General features: G+C 38.5%; 1 protein-coding gene across 3 annotated transcripts in view; it reads left to right on the top strand.

The window, feature by feature from the left end:
• Positions 1-1,378: 1,378 nt before the first annotated feature.
• Positions 1,379-20,641, top strand: part of CWF19L2 (CWF19 like cell cycle control factor 2) — a 128,032-nt gene continuing 108,769 nt past the window's right edge. For all 3 annotated transcript variants that reach the window (XM_011236959.3, XM_019809682.2, XM_002928982.4), the window contains exons 1-4: positions 1,379-1,492; positions 3,040-3,150; positions 3,925-4,047; positions 20,006-20,116. In XM_011236959.3, coding sequence (XP_011235261.2) covers positions 1,400-1,492; positions 3,040-3,150; positions 3,925-4,047; positions 20,006-20,116 — 438 coding nt within the window. In that variant the 5' untranslated portion in view covers positions 1,379-1,399. The remainder of the gene's footprint in view (positions 1,493-3,039; positions 3,151-3,924; positions 4,048-20,005; positions 20,117-20,641) is intronic.

Raw genomic sequence — 20,641 nt, 5'->3', positions numbered from 1 at the left:
TTCGAGTTTGCTTCATTTCCATGTTTGAAACTCCATTCTCCAACAGGGGTATCAACCTAGTATATTGACTTCTATGTGCAATCATCCAGGATGTAACCACCATCTGTTGCCCTCACTGCTCCCCTCCTGGCATGGATGTCCTCCTCACCCCACGGGATTCCTGACTTCCTGTACTAGGTTATCCCACTCAGGCTCCCTCCCTTGCAGCTGCACTTCCCACCCTGCTTGGGCCCTGATGCCTGGGTTCCAGCTGCCCCTCTGCCACAGGAGCACCCTTCTCAACCCATTGGGCTCAGAGCACTCCTTACCACTGCCCCTGCACACATGTACACCTTGCTCAGCCCACCCAGTAGATGGCTTTGGGCTGAACTGTACAGGAAGGGAATGAAGAGAGGAATTAGAAGAGAAGGATGACCTAACAAGTCTGATGCCAATTTGATGTGCTTTCTCTTACTACTGAATCTATTCATTGTTACATAACACACATACAACACACACAAACTCCATTTTTATTATTTATTTTAGTTAAGTTTATAAATGAAACTTTTACTTTTATTTAATGGAATATATGAACAACTAACAGGTGAAAACGATTTAAAAACACTACATGTTTACTTAAGTCGTACTGGATAACATTTATTTTTGTCCTCAGTAGTCGATCTTTTAGAAGACGAAACTCCCTGTAGGATTATTGATGCCACATTTATTTATATTTACGAAAAAATAAATTGAAACAAAAAGAATTAAAAAAAGAACTGAATCGATCTTTCTGCCTGTATGCTCCAGGTTCTTTTCTCCCTTTAAAATCCGATAGTTTTACTAAGCTAGGTCCCCACGTTGGCCGTCCTGGGTTGATTTTCCCAAGTTCACGGCGCGTACTTTTAGTATGTAGGTTTAAGGCTGCTTTGTATTTAAAGAGTTTTCTTGAATTGTAGCAAAGCACCGTAACTTTAAAGCAATTGGTCTTTCCCGCCCCCTTCCAGGACATCCCTCCAGCACAGGGAAATTCTTTGCCCAGAAGGGCACTTCCGTGGAAAATTTCGAGGTGTAGGGACTGAACTTCGACGAGCTTCTAACTCGAAAATTTTGGAGAGGAAACAGAATACCGTTGGTATCGTGCAAGGCACGTAATAAACGTACAGTGACATTACTACTGCGGCGGGAGAGTCCAGTTTACGAAGGGAGCGCAGCAACCCAACTTACTCTGCGATGTCTCCCCTGAATTCTGAGCTTGGCGTAAGCACGGGAGCCTTAAGCGGCGCTCACATCCGCGCATGCTCCGTAGGTGGAGCAGCGCCCCCCCAACCCGCTCCAGGCGGAAGTCCCCTTTTGTTTATTAAATTACGACAGTCGTAAACTGCGATTTTTGTGCCGGCTTCCCAGTTTTACGACAACAACAATGGCGGCTACCAGTGGTAGATTTGAAAGTGCAAGGAGTATCGAAGAACGTAAAGAACAGACCAGGATTGCCAGGGCCGAGGTGTTGCGCCAGGTATCTCCGTTTTGGGGCTTTTGGAATCATTCAGAATCGTGGGAGTGGACCGTTCCTGGGAACCTGGCCTCTGGCTCGCCTCCTTCACCCCCTCCCCTCTCGTCACCTCAGTCTCTCACCTTATCTGGGTGAGGGTCTCCCCTTGGGATGCGCGAAAACTCTTGGTTATTTCCCGCCTACCTAGATGCGTTGGCAGTCTCCACCTGCTCTTTCTCTTTTTAGGAAGGCCTGTTTCTTGAGTTTCCTTACTTTTTAATTTATCCATTCTTGATACTTCCATTACTTGATTACCTGCGCTGCGCAGTTTTGAGGGACGCCACCACTAATGACGACTCTCCCAGCGCCATTTGACAGCCTTAGTCCTCGATCCTCTTGTATCTGAAATAAGGATTTCCGTTTTCAGAAACACACGTGAGGCACGTTGGAATAGACTGACACTTTCCCTCTCTTATTATTGGTATGGACTCCAGGGTTATTGTAAATCCTTACTGATCCATACGAGGGTTGACAGAAGAGACTCAGAAAATTTAGCCCCTCGAAAAAGGTTAGGAGCATGGTATTTTTCACTAAGATTGAGATGTATAGAGGTAATTTATAAAGAATGGGGGAAGTAAACTGTTATCTGACAAGATGTAGAAAGTGTGGCAATAAAGGGGAAAATTTGTATCTGGAGAGCAACATAGGATACAAGTGAAGGTTTTTGTTTTTATTGGTTTTAAAGCGGAAGAATTCTAAATAAGTGCAGATGAAAAGGAGCTGGGGGGGGGAGGCATAACGACTATGCCCAGATTTTAAGGTAAAGAGTGGGCGATTGGTATTGGATAGGTGAAAGGTTGTTATTGTTTTCACATTTCAGTATATGTAACCTATATGCATAATAAATATTCTTCATCCTTGCCTTTTTGATGTTTCAAGCAGTTTTTGGGGCGTGTTGGGTTTGTAAGCTAAGGTAAATTTTATAATGGAGATAAGCATAGAGTTTGAGAAGGACCAAAACCAGCTTTGGAGTTTGGAGAGAGAATGAAAAGGCAGAAGCAACCTCCTAGGAAGAACTAATTTTGACTGTTGTTGAAAGGTGAATATAAATTAGCGATATGATTATTTGGTTTTAGAAAGATGATTGTTCCTGAAGCATTTTGGGAGCTTGGGTAGAAGGATATGATCATTACAGATGGAAGGCATGGTCAGTCTCTTGACATGGCATGGTCAGTTCCAGAAGTCTCAGTCAGTAGCAGTGGGATCCTGAAGGAAAAAGGAGATTCAAGTCCTATTTTAAGGTAGGGTGCTTAGGGTGAGAGGAGGATATACTGTAGGTCCCAGGATTCTGTCCTTGATTCACTAGAGATTGGTGATGTGATTGGTAATGTGGAAGGAGAGTTTTGTTTTGTTTTTAATCTTTCCTGCACTTTGGTAGAAGCAAATTCCTGGCAAGGGACAGACAATGACTGATGAGACCTTCTATGAAAGTGGAAAATGGTTTTATTTATTTATTTTTTTGTGAAAAGCAATTGGATAAGTTGTTAATTTTTCTTTTTTCATTGTTTCAGGCTAAAATCAATTTTGAAAAGGAAGAAAGGCGTAAAGAACTTAAACGAGTTCGGGGTGAGGATACATGGATGCTACCTGATGTGAATGAGCGAATTGAACAGTTCTCACAGGTGAATACTAACAGGTTCACCTGATGTAACAGATCTGTCGTTTTTTGCACTTACTCAAGTTAATATTGGAAGAGCAACTTTATATACTATTTCCAAAATTTACAGGATGACTATCACATAAGTGGCATTACTGACTAATTTTATGTCTCTGGCAGAGACATAAATATATTTATTATTTATATAAAATATATTATTAAAATAATATATTTTAATATTTTGGACGTTATAACACTGGATGGATTTTGTTACTTGAGTTGACTGGTAGAAAGCTTTGCAAATTTCTGGCCCATTTATATCAAGCTTATGGATCTAAATAATTATGCATTTTAAAGTTTAATGTCATTTTTTTTGGTCTGAATTCTTGTTTTCCATTTCCATAATTTTAATTTCTACTGTCCTGTTATATTTCATATGGCCTAATAATCTTTTATAAATTCTTTTGGGGCCACAGAAAATATATGTATATGTATATGTGTGTGTGCACTTGAGTATAAATGTATTTATTTGATTATATCTGTCAGATGAATCTGTAAATAAATTAAGACTAAAACTTCCCTCATTCTTCTGAGAAGATAGCTATATGATTTATTAGCGGTGCATATATTATAGAAGCATGTTAAAGTTTCTCAGAAGATTTTATTTTGTCATATGTGTTGTCTCATTTCATGAAAATGTATTTTTTTGGGATACAGATTTTTTTTACCTCAAAATGTTTATTTTAATGTAAGTTAAAACCAAATTCCTTTCTTACCTCTTTAAAACAATCATTTTTAGGAACACTCTGTGAAGAAAAAGAAGAAAAAAGACAAGCACTCAAAAAAAGCAAAGAAAGAGAAGAAAAAAAAGAGTAAGAAACACAAGTATGAAAAAAGCAATGAATCAACAGATAGTTCATCAGTAAGTATGTGTTAAAGCTAACCAAAGCAGCTACTTGAGAAAATTGTATTTAAAGGAGTAATGTATAGGAACTTAAAAAATATATGAGAGCTTAAAAAATATTACTAGTTAGCGTATGAAAGTGCCTGGGAAACATCTACTGGGAGATGTCCAGGAAATATTGGAAATACGGATCTTAAGTTACAGAGAAGGGTAGGAGGATGGGATACGATTTAGGAGTCATTGCTCGGTGAAGCTGTTCAAATGGATGGATTGCCCAGGGAAGTTGAAAAGAAAGAGGAACACCAACACTGAGGAATCAGACGGGAGTTAAGGCCATCAAGTAAAAGTAGTTGGAAAATTTGAAGGAGATGCAAGGAAAGACCGGTAGTATAAAAATAAAAGAGTTTTAAGACATTTGAGAGTCTAGGGACGCCTGGGTGGCTTAATCGGTTGGGCTTCTGCCTTTGGATCAGATCATGATCCCCAGGTCCTGGGATTGACCCCCGCCTCAGGCTCCTTGCTTATCGGGGAACCTGCTTCTCTCTCTGCCTCTGCCTGCTCTGCCTGCTTGTGTGTGGTCTCTCTCTGACAAATAAAATAAATAAAATCTTAAAAAAAAAAAAAGACATTTGAGAGTCTATTACTCTTGTTTATTTTTTAATAGAAATTAACATTTAAGTCTTTAAAATAGGACATGCTTATATGTTTATCTTTTGGGCCAAAAGGAACAGAATGCTGTCTTGGCTGTGTCTCTAGCCAGTTCTGGGATGAGAGGACTCACAGAGGAGGGGTAAACCTTTCACACTGATTTTCAGGGAAAAAGAGGTACATTGTTGGGGCGCCTGGGTGGCTCGGTTGGTTAAGCCTTCGACTCTTGATTTCAGCTCAGATCACGATCTCAGGGTTGTGAGATAGAACCCTACATCGGGCTGCATGCTGGGCATGGAGTCTGCTCAAGATTCTTTCTCTCCCTCTGCCCCTCCCCCTGCTTGTGTGCAGTCTCTCTAAATCTTTCAAATAAACCTTAAAAAAAATATATAGGTACATTGTGGTTAGAGAGTGATGAGCTAGAGATGTTGAGGGATAGTTGGTCTCCTAAGTATGATTTTCAGATGGTCGTATGTGCAGTTGAATCACCAAATTCCAAAGTCTGGTCCTCTTGCACTTTTAGGAACTGAGTTTTTGGCAGTACACCCTGAGATGATAAATGGCTGATGAAAGCTTATCTTATATGAGAATGCAGTTTATTAATTCATAGTGAGAAATGTATCTGGATAGTTTTGTCAAGTAGCCAGCCTATTTTTGTGATGGTAGGAATGTTTAAGTTATATAGAAAAAAATTGTTAGGTGTAATTCAGGACAAAGTCAGTTAGGAAATCTTAAAGTGAAAAAAAGGTAGAGGCACTGTTTCCACAATTGTGGGTTAAGTTGTTGATCCCATTGAGATCCTGAAAAAATTAAGTTATCCTTTTTCCAAAAAGAAATTTATATACAAAGTTGTTTATTTCAGTGGGATTTATAAAACTCCCTGGAGTTTAGGCAGAGATCACAGGTTAAGAATCCCTGTCCGTGGGGACAGATCTGCTAGGCTGAGTAAACATTTATGTGTTTTGAGTAAGGGTACTTGCTTGCCCTTATTAGAGACACATTGTTCTGTTATTTTTCTTTGTTCTTTCCTGGAAATACAGTTGACCTTTGAACAACATGGGTTTGAACTTCATGGATCCACTTAGAAGCAGACGGTTTTTAGATAAATACAGTACAGTTCTGTAAATGTATTTTCTCTTCCTAATAATTTTCTTAACATTTTCTTTTCTCTAGCTTACTTTATTGTAAGAATACAGTGTATAATACATATAACATACAACATACATGTTAATCTTGTTTAATTTATCAGTTAATCTTCCGGTTAACCGTAGGCTATTAGTAAAGTTTTTTGGGGAGTCCAAAGTTGTATGTGGATTTTTGACTGTGTGTTGAGTCAGCACCCTCAACCCCCTCTTTGTTCAAGGGTCACCTGTGTATATAAGTCTTTTTGTTGCAACATACAATATGTACATTTTTACATATCTAATAAGTTGTATAACTGTACCTTAAAGAGAGTCATTTGAATGAATGCTTGGTGTTCGTATTGCATTGGAGTAGAAGGAAGAATGAAAGAGAAGCTTGTGCGGACAGTGAGGGGAAGGAAAGACAGATGGATAGTTAGAGGAGTGTGAGTTATAGTGAAGTCTTTTTGAGAAAATGTCTTTAGGGAAAGAGGGGTAAATAATATTAAGGAGACTTAAGTTGGATTAGCAAGGACTCAGGGGAGAGGGGTAAGCTTTGATTGGGAGTACGAGCACTTTCTCATCTGAGCTATGAGGGCATTGTTAAGATGTGAACAAATACAGAGAGATGGGGAGGTGTGTGGAGAAGGGGAGTAGATTTTTAGTGGTGTTTTTCTGTCTTCTGTTTCCTTGTGAAGCAGCAGTTCAGATCATCTGAGAAGATAATTTGGGAGTAAGAGGATGAAGGACGAAGAGAGAGTGTAGATTTGAAACGGTGTTTTTAGGTAATATAAAAGAAGCAAATGACCGGCTGAATAGTGTCGAATGATCCACGTGAGGTTGGAAAGTAGATCTTGACTTTGGCATGGTCTCTCTCTCTTTTTTTATAACTTCTAAAATCAACTTTACGGAGCTATAATTTGCATATAATAAAAGGCTCTCATTTGAAGTGTACTCTTTAATGACTATACGTGTTTAAACCTGTCAGTTAAGATACAGAACATTTCTTTTCCCCAGAAGGTTCTTCATGGCTCTTTGGGGTCAGTCCCGTCCAGGCCTCCCTTTTCTCCCACCCTGCATTGGGCAACCATGGATCTGCCATTGCATACCATAGATGAGTCTTCCTTGTTCTGGAATTTCGTACGGATAGATTAATGTAATCTCTTTTTTGTGGCTGGCTTCTTTGCCTCAGCATTCTGCTTTTGCAACTCGTTCATGTTGCATGTATCAGTTCCTTCTTTTTTATTGCTCTATTTCATTGTGAGGCTGTATGACAGTTGGCTCATCTGTTTATTTTATTTTGAAAGATTTTATTTATTTATTTGTCAGAGAGGTGAGGGGGAGAGAGAACAAGCAGTGGGAGTAGCAGGGAGAGGGAGAAGCAGGCTGCCTGCTGAGCAGAGAGCCCGATGTATGACTCAGTCCCAGGACCCTGGGATCATGACCTGAGCCAAAGGCAGACGCTTAACCACCCAGGCGTCCCGCTCATCCGTTTACATTTTGAAAGTCATTTGGGTTGTTTTAGTTTGGGGCCATCATGAGTAACACTACTATGAATGTTTGTCAACAAGTCTTTTTGTGGACACATCTTTATTTCTGTTGGGAAAAATGCCACTCTTTCCAAAGTGGTCGGACCGTTTTATAATCCTGCCAGTTGGGTATGAGAGTTCCAGTTATTCCGTATCCTTGGTGCGACTTGGTATTGTCAGTCTTTGTACTTTCCAGCCATCCTACTGTGTGTGTAGTAGTCTCATGTGATATTTCCTTCAAGACCAATGATGTAGAGAAGCTTTGTAACTCTGGATTTTTTGCTTATCAGTGAGCCATTTTGAGTTAATTTTTTTTTTTTTAAAGATTTTATTTGACAGAGATAGAGACAGCCAGCGAGAGAGGGAACACAAGCAGGGGGAGTGGGAGAGGAAGAAGCAGGCTCATAGCGGAGGAGCCTGACGTGGGGCTCGATCCCATAACACCGGGATCACGCCCTGAGCTGAAGGCAGACGCTTAACCGCTGTGCCACCCAGGCACCCCTTGAGTTAATTTTTGTTTATGGTATGTAGTAATTCTCAAAGTTTATTTTTTTCCATATGGATTTCTAGTTGTTCCAGTATTATTTGGTGAAAAGGCTGTCCTTTAGACAAAGGAATTACTTGGGCTCCTTTGTTGAGAATCAATTGAACAGTTACTTTTGAGTTAATATCTAGACTCTATATTCTGTCCCATTGAGCTACACATCTCTTGTTGTCCAATAAACACACTTTCTTAATTACTTAGCTTAAGGTTAAGTCTTACAATCAGGTAGTGTAAATTCTGTGATTTTTTTTTCTTTTTGTAAATTTTGGTTACTCTAAGTTCATTTTTTTTTTTTTTAAAGATTTTATTTATTTATTCGATAGAGATAGAGACAGCCAGCGAGAGAGGGAACACAGGCAGGGGGAGTGGGAGAGGAAGAAGCAGGCTCATAGCGGAGGAGCCTGATGTGGGGCTCGATCCCATAACGCCGGGATCACACCCTGAGCCGAAGGCAGACGCTTAACCGCTGAGCCACCCAGGCGCCCCTAAGTTCATTGTTTTGCATCAATAGATCAACTTTGGGAGAATTAATGTGATAAAAGAGCCAGTCTTCCCACCGTCATGTCTGTGCTATATCTCCCTCCAGCTGTTTAAGTCTTCATTAATCTCTGTCACCGTGTGTTGGAATTTTCCGTGTAGAGGTCTTCTGTATCTTTTGTTATAGTTTTTCTATTTTATTTTCTTGAGTTATGACTGTAAGTGGAATCTTTAAAAAATAAGTGGCAGTTTCCATTTATTTGCAACTAGTATATACATTTATATTTGGTTTTTGTATACAGGTTTTTCCTGCTCTCTGAAAGTTTGTTTTATGCCACTTTGCTTTTGTGAAAGTTCAATGTTAGTACCTGTTTTTGCTAACCAAAAGAAATCTGAAGATGATTTTCACTTTTATGAAATGATAATTGCTTCTTTATTTTATGCCATTTTGGCTTACACAGGGTTTCATAGGAATGCTCTACTTTGGATACTGGAGAAACCTGTATTTACCTTGTATCTTGTCACCTTTCTAAATTTAAGTACTAGCGTTCGTAGCTTTTTTTTTTGGTGATTTTTTTTTAAGGGAGAAAGAGGGGATGGGATGGGGGAGGGGCAGAGGGAGAAGGAGAGAGAATCTTAAGGAGGGTCCACATCCAGTGTGGAGCCCAACACAGGGCTTGATCCCACAACCCTGAGATTATCGTGACCTGAGGCAAAATCAGGAGTTAGGCACTTAACAGACTGAGCCACCCAGATGCTCCTTTTTTGTTGATTTCTTAAGATTTTTTTAAGGCATGTGTAAGTGAAGACACTTCCCCCCCCATCTCTGTTTCTTTTATTTCATTTGTTAATATTTTGTTCTTTTATTTCACTAATTAGGATTTCAATATCGTATTAAATCAAGTGGTAAGAGTGGATATCCTTGCTTCATTTCTTACCATAGGTGGAAAGCATTTATCTTTCACTTTTAAGCTTGATGTTACTGGTGAGCTTTTCATGTATGCGCTTTTCAGAGTGAGGAAATTGTCTTCAGTTACTGTTTTTTGGAGAGTTGGTGGCTTGAATGAACATTGAATTTTGTTAAGTGCTTTTTCTGTGCTTATTAATATGAGCATATGATTTTTCTCCTTTAATCAGTTAATACAGAGAATTACATGGGTTGTTTTTTGTTGTTGTTGTTGTTGTTTTTTTTACATTGGTTAGTTTTTGAGTATTATACCACCTTGCTGTTTTGGGTGAACCTCATTTGGACATTGTTGTTTATTTATGTGGTATTTAGTGAATCTGGTGTGTGTGGTATCGTGTGTGTGTGTGTGTATATATGTATTTTTATTTTTTATGGATATATATATATATATATATTCCCCCCCCTGCCACGGTTGTATTTGTCAACAATTTCGTGAAAAATATTGGGTTTTGGTATAAGGGTAATGTTGGCCTTATGTAGGAGTTAAAATTATTTCCTCTTCTGTTTTCTAGAAGAGTTTATGCAAAATTGGTGAGATTTTTTTCCTTAAATGTCTGCTAAAATTTACCAGTGAATCTCTTTGGGCCTGGAGTTTTATTTATGGTGGTTTTTAATCCCAAATTTAATCTCTTTAATATTTATATTAAATATTTTCTGTTTATTCCTGAGTTAGTCTTGATAAGTTTGCAAGGGATTTTCTTATTTCATCTAAATTGGTGAATTTTTTGGTCATAAAGTTGTTTATGATATTTCCTTATTGTCTTTTTAATGTCTGGAGACTCTATCTGTAGAATCTGGTTGTGTCCCCTCTTTTATTCCTGATTTTTGCAATTTCTATTTTCTCTTTGTTTTCTAGGTCAGTATAGTTTGAGATTTATCAATTTTATTAATTTTTTCAAAGAACTGCCTTTTGGATTCATTGATTTTCTGTTTGTATACTTTCTATTTCATTGATTTCCACTGTCTTTTTATTGTTTCTTTCCTAATACTTATTTTGTGTTTAATTTGCTCTTTTCTTTCTAGCATCCTAAGGTAGATATTGATTCTAAATCTTCCTTATTTCTAATGAGCATTTAACCTGTAAATCTTTCCTTTAGCACTGTTGTGTTGCTAACTAATTTTGATGTGTTAGATTTTCATTGTCATGGTTTTCAAAATATTTTTTTTAATTTTTTTTATTATGTTAGTCACCTCAAAATATTTTCTAATTGATTTTGTTTTTTTTTAACCTGTGGGTTATATATGTTTTAAAATGTCCAGATATTTTTGGATTTTACCAGTTTTTCTTAATTTGTTTTTGGCTGTGAATTTAATTCTGTTACTGTCATAAAACATACTCTATATAACATTGGTTTAAAAAAATTACTGAGCATTTTAGTTCAAGAGGCAATGCAGGAAGACATTTTTCTTAATTTGTTTTCTTAATTTGTTTTGGGGTGTGAATTTAATTCTATTATTGTTATAAAACTTACTTTATATAATTTTGGTTTAAAAAAATTATCGAGGGTTGCCTGGGTGGCCCAGTTAAGTGTCGGCCTTCAGCTCAGGTCTTGATCCTGGAGTCGTGAGATTGAGTCCCTCGTCGGGCTCCTTGCTCAGCGGGGAGCCTGCTTCCCCCTCTGCCTGCTGCTCCACCTGTTTGTGCTCTTTCTCTCTGATTGATAAATAAATAAATAATCTTTACCAAAAAAATTACCGAGAGTTTCAGTTCAAGAAGGCAATGTCAGAAGACTCTGAACTCATCTCCCACACCAAATAATACCTATTGATAGAACAACTCCTCTTGAAGAAGAGCTGAGGGCTGACTGAACAGCTACTGAACAACCAAAGATAGAACAGCAAGGGAACAGCAAGAGGGATGGAGACACCTTGGTGTAAAAGAGTAGCTGACGTATATAGCCACAGGTCCAGCCAGCGCACAAAAATCACCAAGCACACACACAGTCTGCATAGAGGATGCCATGCACAAGATTCCTTACTTTAAATGTAAATGGCCTAAATGCTGCAATTAAAAGACATAAAGTGGTGGAGTGGGTAAAAAACCAGGAGCCATCTATATGCTGCCTACAAGAGGCTCACCTCAGACCTCAAGATGCAAACAGACTGAAAGTGAAGGGATGGAAGAACACTTACCTTGCAAATGGAAGTGGAAAAGAGAGCTGGGGTAGCAATATTTATCTCAGACAAGGAAGACATCAAAACAGAGAGTATAGCAAGAGACAAGGGCATTACATAGTGATAATCCAGTAATTCCACTATTGGGTATTTACCCAGGGAAAATGAAGACGCTAACATGAAAAGATACATGCATCCCTGTGTTTATCCCAGCATTATTAACAATAGCCAAAACATGGAAACAGCCCAAGTGTTCATCAGTAGATGAATGGATAAGGAAAATGTGGTGTGTACACACAGACACACACACAGACTCACACACACACACACACACACACACACACACACACACCCTATGGAATATTACACAGCCTTAAAAAAGGATGAGATTGTGCCATTTGAGACAACTTGGGTGGGCCTAGAGGGCCTAAATAAGCCAGAGTAAGAAAGACAAATACCATATGATTCCACTCATGAATGGAATTAAAAAAAATGAATAAAAAAGGAGAACCAGAACTATAAATATGGAGAACAAACTGAAGTTTGCCAGAGGGGAGGGCTCCGGGGGGTTGGGTAAAATGCGTGAATGGAAGAGGGAGGTACAGGCCTCCAGTTATGGAATGAATAGGTCACAGGAATAAAAAACAGAGCATAAGGACTATAGTCAGTGATTATAATAGCAATGTAATGGGACAGATGGTAACTACATTGTGGTGAGCACAACATGATGTATAAACTTGTCAAGTCACTAAGTTGTACACCTGGAACTGATGTAACATTGTGTGTCAACTATATTCAAATAAAAAAGGAGGAGGAAAAACCTCTCATATGTGTAGGCTAACAGTAGAACCCCTCTGAATCTTGGACTTCAAAAAAAAAAAAATTACCAAGAATAATTTTATGGCCTAGCCTGTGATCGGTCTTGGTGAAAATTCCATGTGTATTTGAAACAAATGTGTATTCATCCGGTAGGTGTAGTGTCAGTTTGGGGAAGTTGATTAATAGTGTTAAATCTTTTGTATTCTTATTGATTTTCTGTTTTCTGTTAATTACTACAAGAGCAGTATTAAAATCTCTAGCTGTATAGTTTTTTTCTATTTCTCCTTCAGTTTTGTCAGTTTTTGCCTAATGTATTTTGAAGCTTTATTAGGTGTATACACATTTGGTACTATTATATCTTCTAGATGAATTGACCATTATATTATTGTGAAATGTTTGTCTTTATCTCTAGTAACATTTTTGTTTAAGGTCACTTTGTTTCATATTAATGAACTCTCTTCAGTTTTATTATTCGTTTTTTTCATGGTATATCATTTTTTATCCCTTTATTTTTAATTTTTCTATTTTGGTTTATTGACTGTGTTTCTTGTAGACAGTGTATATTTGGGTCTTGCTTTTTTTTAAATCTAGTTCATCAATTTCTTTTTAATTAGAGGATTTTCTGTACTATGTAATATGGTAGCCATATGTGACTTTTAAAAATTTAATTAAAGTTCATTAAAGTTATATTAGGTTGAAAATTCATCTCTTCATTTTCACTAGCCAAATTTTTCAAGGGCTCAGTAATCACATCTGGCTAGGTTAGTGGCCCCTGTACTGAGCAATGTAGGTATAGAAAAATTCTGTTGGGTAGGAGTGGTTTAGATCATTTATGTTTAATATAATCACAAATCTTCCTTCACTTATGATTGGGTAAACCCACTGTAAGTTAAAAAATATCAAAGTATAAACAAGTCCTAATGCCCAAAGTGTATTAAAAGTAGAGGTTAGTAAAATAATCCCTTTATGAATGCCCTTCTGTTAGTTTTTAGGAAGGACTGTTCTGGAAGTGTCTGTTAATCCACTTCTTAGAGCTAGACGTAGTCCTGCATTTAGTCATTAAAATGGTGGAGGGAGCAGAGGAGGGGTGAAGGGAAGGGCTTTTTGCTAGTATCTCCACATCTAGAAGACCGTTTCAGGTTATAACCGTCGGTCTTCATGTGTGTTTTTATGAAGTACCTGTGTTTGTTGTGGACATGGTTCATTATTTTGTAACATCTAAGCTTTTTGGATATCCTGAGGTGACAATGTATGATAATAAAATGTACAGCTAGTGAATTAACCAATTTATAAGTTTCTTTTTGTTATCATTGATAGGAAAGAAGCATCTTGGACGTGGAATTGTTAAGCTGTCTCTGAGAAATGTCAGGACTTACTAGGTTGGCAGCAGAGGGGCAGAAGGAAGTATAGAGGGAGAGATGTATGCAGAAGTGTTCATATTTACATTGTAATGATAATTGTTAATGTGTGTGCATCTCTTTGGCTGTATTATAGGAATACATTCAGTGATTCAGTGGAAACATACCTCCTTGCTAATATCTGAATAGTATAGATTGGATAATGAATTCTTTTAGAAGCATTATACATTGTATACTCTTACTTTGTCTCAGTTTTAATTGAACATTAAGGGAATGCAGTATTTTAATTGTAACTCTGCCAATATCTTTATCTAGAGGCCTGTTGCCATTTTTGTCTTTTATGAAATTTCTGTCGCCAAGAAAGGCAAGATTACATTTTTTTTCTTTCAGATGGATTTGGTGTAGTGTATTCTTGGTTATCAAAATACTCAAATTTGGGGACTTTGAAATGGTAAATATTCATGGTGTGTAAAAAAGCATGATACATAACTACGATCTTAATTACATTAAAATGCTTACTTGTGTAGATACACACATGGGACCTAGAAGTCCAACTGTAAACTGCTTGTGATTATGGATGACTTTTGTTCTTTGCTTCTTGTGTTTTTCACTTTCCTTTTATGCACATGTTAACTTTTAAAAAATAAATTTTTTAAAACCTAAAAAAAAAATATCATAAGTCAAAAATACATTTAATACACCTAATACTGATTATTATGGCTAAGTCTAGCCTACCTTAAATGTGCACAGAGCACTACAGTAGCCCACAGTTGGGCAAGATCATCTAACACAAATACTGTTTCCTTAGCTCAGTGAGATTGTCATATTTAGCTTGAGTTTCCCTTCCTTGTACCTTGGTCTGGGAGTTGCTTCAAGGCAAAAAGCTGTAGCATTCACCCAATTTGTTTCCCTTTTCAGGGATCACAGCCCTGTATTACTGAGATTCAGTGTTCTGAGAACAGTTTCAAATATTTTCTTTTCTTTTTCTTTTTTTTAAAAGATTTTATTTATTTATTTGGTAGAGAGACAGCGAGAGAGGGAACACAAGGCAGGGGGAATGGGAGAGGGAGAAGCAGGCTCCCTGTGGAGCAGGGAGCCTGACGTGGGGCTCGATCCTGGGACCTTGGGATCATGACCTGAGCTAAAGGCAGATGCTTAACGACTGAGCCACCCAGGCACCGCTCAAATATTTTCTATTATTACTTCTATTTCTACATATTTCTAGTCTGATGCCGTTTATTTTGTCATGGCCAGAAGCAGAAGTCCTCAATTTCCTTTAATTTTTACTGGTTGCACTCTGCTGTCTTGGTTCTATCTTATAGATTTTTTTCTGATACGATTAGGGGTGTGGTTATTACAAAGGTCACACTGGAGAAGTGTTCTGGGAGCTGTTGTTAGGTCAGGAGGCACATTAAGCTTGATGGTGTATGAGTTCTTCAAGGTAAGGTGGAGGATTGAAACTAAAATCAGCAAAAGAACTGAGGTCATTGCATACTGGGGAGAAGGGAACAGCAATTGTGTGAAAGTAGTGAGGTGATTGTGTGGTGATGAAAATAAACAGAATGAGAAGAAAAGGAATGAAGGCAGGCAAGTTCTTCAGAATGGTCTAGGTATCACTGTTTTGTGAATGAATAATAAGAATACTAAGTGTATCACTGATGCTTCTTTCATTCAGTGGCTGGTATTTAATGCTTGAATGCTGGCTGCTGATTGAAGTTTCTAACTAGGGCTATTGGAAGAGTAGAAAAAGAGGATTTAGTTAATTTTAGTGAACCTTTACTGAATGTCAGCTCTTTGTCAGACACTGGTATAGACACAGGGAATATAAAAATAGAGGGGTTTTTTTTTTTTTTCAGATGTTTGGGGAACTTATTTTCTAGTTAAATAAATAGATACATAATTTCAGTATGTAATCTCATAATGCCAAGGCAGAACAATGTAGCCATTGGTTAAACAAGTTAGTTGAGTTTTCTTTCCTGTGAAGGAAGTCAGGCAGTCCGGGACTAGTGGTTTTCTGGGACTAAGGCTTCTGCTGTTCTGGTACTCCCTCATCATTACAGTCTTACGTCTTAGTCTAGACAACAAGGAAGAGGATCTCTTTCATAATTTGACTTCCAGAAAGTCGCACATAGTACCTTTATTTCCATGTCATTGGACACTTGATCATAAGTCTTCACTTTACAGCAAAGGAGGCACATTATGTCTCCAAATAAAATAGGGTTCTTTTGGCAAAAAAGAAGAGCTTTGTGACAGGGAGCCATAGAAGAGGTCAGATGTGTTCTCTTTATATTACTCCCAGGTGTATTTAGGGTGGGGGTTGGAAAAAGGAAGGGGAGCAGGAAAAACAGGAGTCCAGGAAACTAATTTGGTTATTCCAGTTGTCTAGGTGAGAGATAAGATGTGATCTAGGATACTTTAAGGGAAGGGGCATGTATTAGTTGGGGCTCTGGGTTGCAGGTAACAGAGATCAAACTTAAATTAGCTTTTTCAGAACAAAGAGCAATTTATTATGGGAGTACAAAAGTCTCCTAGGACATGTAGGTGTGAGAATGCAGCTGGGTTTCAGGAATGGCTGGAATTAGAGTGTGAATGCTTTTATGAATCATCTTGCCATCCATGTTTGTTTCTCTCTGAGTTCAATTTTTTTTCCCCTTGGTAACAGATCAGTTTTTTGCTGAATTCTATTCCTCATGACAAAAATAGCTTCTGCCAGTGCATTTCCTTTTCTCTTTAGTTTTAGAGCAGCCCCATTTAGTCTTGATTTCAAATTCCTGGAGAGTAACTCAGATTGATATAAATTGGGTCAGATACCTACCTTTGAACGAATCAGCTATGGCCAGGGATGGAAGTGGGCTCCCATGGTAGGCATGTGGTGTTCACTTTATGGTGTATTTGAGAAATACTTTGGAAATGAAAATGTAGGTTTAAATGGGAGGGTTAAGTTGATCCTGAGATTGTTGACTTGGATAAGTGGGTGGTTGGTGGTACCATGTAATTGAATTCAGTAATAGAGGAGGAGGAACAGGTTTTATGGAAGAAATGATGAGTTAATTTTTTGTTCTTTTTGAGTTCAGTGTGGCTGGTTAAATCACTGAAACTTTGGGTAAACAAATTTGAAAGATATCAGCACAATTGGTGGTCATTGGAGGCATGAGAGTGGATTTAATGGCCAAAGGGGAATGTTTAGAGATTAAAAAAATGTAGTGGGCAAAGAATGAAACCCCAAACAACATTGATATTTAAGGGCTGAGCAAAGGAGGAAAAGTGCATGAGGGAAATAGAGAAGAACTAAGAATGGGAGGAGAACTGGGAAAGGTCTTGGAGGTTGAGAAAATGAGTTATCCAGAGTTGTATTCAGCAGAGGTCTAGGGAGATAAAGATGGAAACATTCTGCTGCATTGGGCAAAGTGGAAACCATTGGTGACCTTTGAAGAAGTTTTAGTAGGTTAGTGGAGACATTAGCCATACGGTAGAGTTTGAGGATTGGGTGAGAGTGAGAGGATGTGCAGGCAGAAGGTATAGACTGCTGTTTTAAGAATCTGGCTAAGAGGGGCGCCTGGGTGGCACAGCGGTTAAGCGTCTGCCTTCAGCTCAGGGCATGATCCTGGTGTTATGGGATCGAGCCCCACATCAGGCTCCTCTGCTATGAGCCTGCTTCTTCCTCTCCCACTCCCCCTGCTTGTGTTCCCTCTCTCACTGGCTGTCTCTATCTCTGTCGAATAAATAAATAAAATCTTTAAAAAAAAAAAAAGAATCTGGCTAAGAGTAGAAGTTGGAAGATAAATGGCTGCTAGAGGGAGATACAAGGGCAATCAAGATTCCCCTTCTTCCTGCATATTCACACACACACACTCACGCACGTACACACACACGCACGCACGTACACACACACACAATGGGGAATACTTAAGCATATCTCTAGACCAGTAGAGAGCTTTGGCTGAAGCTACAAGAGAAGGAGACAATTGATGGTGTAGGGTCCTAGAGGAACAGGAGTGGTTGGGGCCAAGATCTGTGGAGAAGGACCTGCCTTGAAGAGGAAGAGTTAACAGGAGGTAAGGATAGGCACAGGCATAAATAGTTTTGTTGGAGGTTGGGTAGGAAGCTAAAGTGGCTTCATTTTTATTGATCAAGGAGGAGGAGAGATCCATTTGCTGACTGTGTGGGGAATGATGTTTAAGAAGATGATGAGCACCACCTCTGCTAAAGTATTAAGCAAGGATACAAACTAGGCAAGAGCAGATGTGGTTGTTGTCTTCGTAGAACTTACTGTGAGACAGTAACCAGATAGTCACACAAGTAAGTGTAAAACTTACAGATGCTTCAAAGGGGAGGGGAGTAAGCCAAGGGAGTGGAAGAGAGAGCCGACCAGGGACCAGTAAGAGGAATACTAGCTGTGATTGAGAGTCTAGCTCAACTGAAGTTGTAAAGGTTATGACGGTTGGGTTTATGCAGGGGTGGAGATGGTTTGCAGCTTTGGTGGTGAAGCAGCTGATGATGGCCCCGATCAGTGACTTTCCAATGATGGGTTAACATCTTGTAGGATAGAGAAAACTTGTAATTTCAGAAGAAGGCCTTCGAGGGGCGCATGGCTGGCTCATTTGGGAGAGCATGTGACTCTTGATCTCCTGGTTTTATGTTCAAGCCCCACATTGGGTAGAGATTACTTAAAAATAAAATCTTTTTTTTTTTTAAGATTTTATTTATTTATTCGACAGAGAGAGAGACAGCCAGCGAGAGAGGGAACACAAGCAGGGCATGGGGGAGTGGGAGAGGAAGAAGCAGGCTCATAGCTGAAGAGCCTGATGTGGGGCTCAATCCCATAACGCCGGGATCACGCCCTGAGCCGAAGGCAGACGCCCAACCGCTGTGCCACGCAGGCACCCCTTAAAAATAAAATCTTAAAAAAAAAAAAAGGGAAGAAGGCCTTCAACAGAATCCTGTGGAACACTAATATAAACATTTTTTAGCATGATATTAGAAAATTGGCACTCCCCCAAAGAATGTGCTAACTTTTTCAGATTATACAGTCCCTTTTTAGTGGATAACACCAAGTGGTAGGAACCAAGTTTCTAAATTGATTGTTTTTTAAGTTTTTATTTAAAGTCCAGTTAGTTAGCACATAGTGTTATGTTAATTTGAGGGGTACAATACAGTGATTGAGCACTTCCATATGTCACCCTGTGTTCATCTTGACACGTGCAGTCCTTTCTAAATTGGTTTGACAATGTAAATATGAGTAGGCCAGAAACGTATTTATAGTTACTATCTTAAAAATTATAACTATATATGTAAATAGCTATTTCTAATGTTTTGGTAAATCCATATCTAGGCCTAAATGAATGAATGAATGAAGTCTGCTCTGCACTGGAAACAGTTGGCACTTGAGATGCCAAAGCACAAATATGTTTACTTCACATGGATTGTACCTTTTACCAGACATATTGTTGTTCGTCAGTTCAGTAATTATCAAGAACTTTATGGAATGAAGGAAAATTGTTCTCATTCAGGAAATCCTCTTTTTCTTGCCTTGGCCTCCAACTTTCTCTGCTGTGCGTTAGCAAGTGTTGTGTATGAGGTGATTTCCAGGATCTTTCCTATACCTTACGTTGTACGGCTCAAAAGAGTACAGATGATAGATGCTAGAGCCAGATGATAGAGCCAGACAGATCTAGATTTCTATTCTAGTTCTCCAACTTGGATACCATGTAACTTGGGCAAGTTACCTAATTTTGGGAAGCTTTTCTTATCTCTAAAACCAAATAGTATTTTATGTAGGGTAGTTTTAAGGAGTCAGCTTGAGAACATATGCGAAAGTGCTTATTACAGTCCTTAACATAGAAGGAGTTGATTGATGTATTTGTGGAAAACAGAACCCAGAACTTGGCATAATGCTGAGCACATAGGGGATGTTGGCTAAATACTTTGTAGCTGATTTAATAATCTGGTATTTAAACACAGTAACAAAGTGCTTTACCAGCCTGGCTGTTAATTGAGATCTCTGCATTTTTAGACCCAGGGAAATTTAAAAATTAGAAACTTAGAGGCAAAGTCATTTACTTGAGTGTTGTTTCCCTTGTTCTAGTTAAACAAAGATGTCAGTATTGCTTAACGTTGGTAGGAACCGAAGCTCTGTGTTGAAGTGAGTTCTCTGCTGTCAGTTCTAATCTTTCGTTTTCGCTTTCCCTCCGCATGACAACAGTTGTGGTGTTTCATGGGCTTATCCCAAAAGAGTGGGTTTACATGTTCTTTGTTCAAATTTTCAATGTAGCTGTTTAAAGGGGAAGTGTACTCTAAGTGTTTTTTCTAGGAAACTGAGTTTACCATTTAACAGCACAGAATTTTTATATGTAAGTATGCAAGTTTGAGAATTTCACTTACATGCTAAATATTCTTAGAGCTCTGAAGACGAGTGGGTTGAGGCTGTCCCATCCCAGACACCTGGCAGAGAAAAGGCCTGGAAGGTGAAAGGTGAAAATTCAGAAAGAGAAGACAACCCAGTTATTCAGGTAAGTCATCTAATTTTAAAGAAAGAAGTGTGAACAGCTAAGAATAGATGAATTTTAAAATGACAGATGGTTATAATTGCTTCAGGAGAAAGATTAGACTTTGAAAACAGTATATACTTGTATGAATAATTCTGGTAGTGATGCTGTTTGCTTAGTCTTCAGAGTTCCGTTCCTCTTCTGTGAGAAAGGGAGTACTGACCTCTATTCTGGTCCCACAGAGGGTTTCCTCCCTCTAGTTGTTGCTAGAAAAGCACCACTTTCCTCTCCTGTACTGAAGCTCTGTACTGTTACCTGTATCTGAGCTTCCTACAGTGAATAGAGTTTGGTCAGTTTTTATTTTTCTTCACCACATCATGTCATAATTTCTGTTAGCAATATTTAGAGATGAAGAGGTCACAAACTTGGGGCTTTTGTTCATGTGCTGCCGTGAGAATGCGGTTTATACGCTGTTAGCCACAGTGCAGAAAGGTGGAAGGAACTGGTGTTCGAATGCCTATTCTGTGTCAGGCACCGGACTGTGCACCT

The sequence above is a fragment of the Ailuropoda melanoleuca genome, chromosome 8 (assembly GCF_002007445.2).
Source record: "Ailuropoda melanoleuca isolate Jingjing chromosome 8, ASM200744v2, whole genome shotgun sequence".
NCBI lineage: Eukaryota > Metazoa > Chordata > Mammalia > Carnivora > Ursidae > Ailuropoda > Ailuropoda melanoleuca.
Note: the sequence above shows the minus strand (reverse complement) of the source record. Positions and strands in the feature narration are given on the sequence as shown.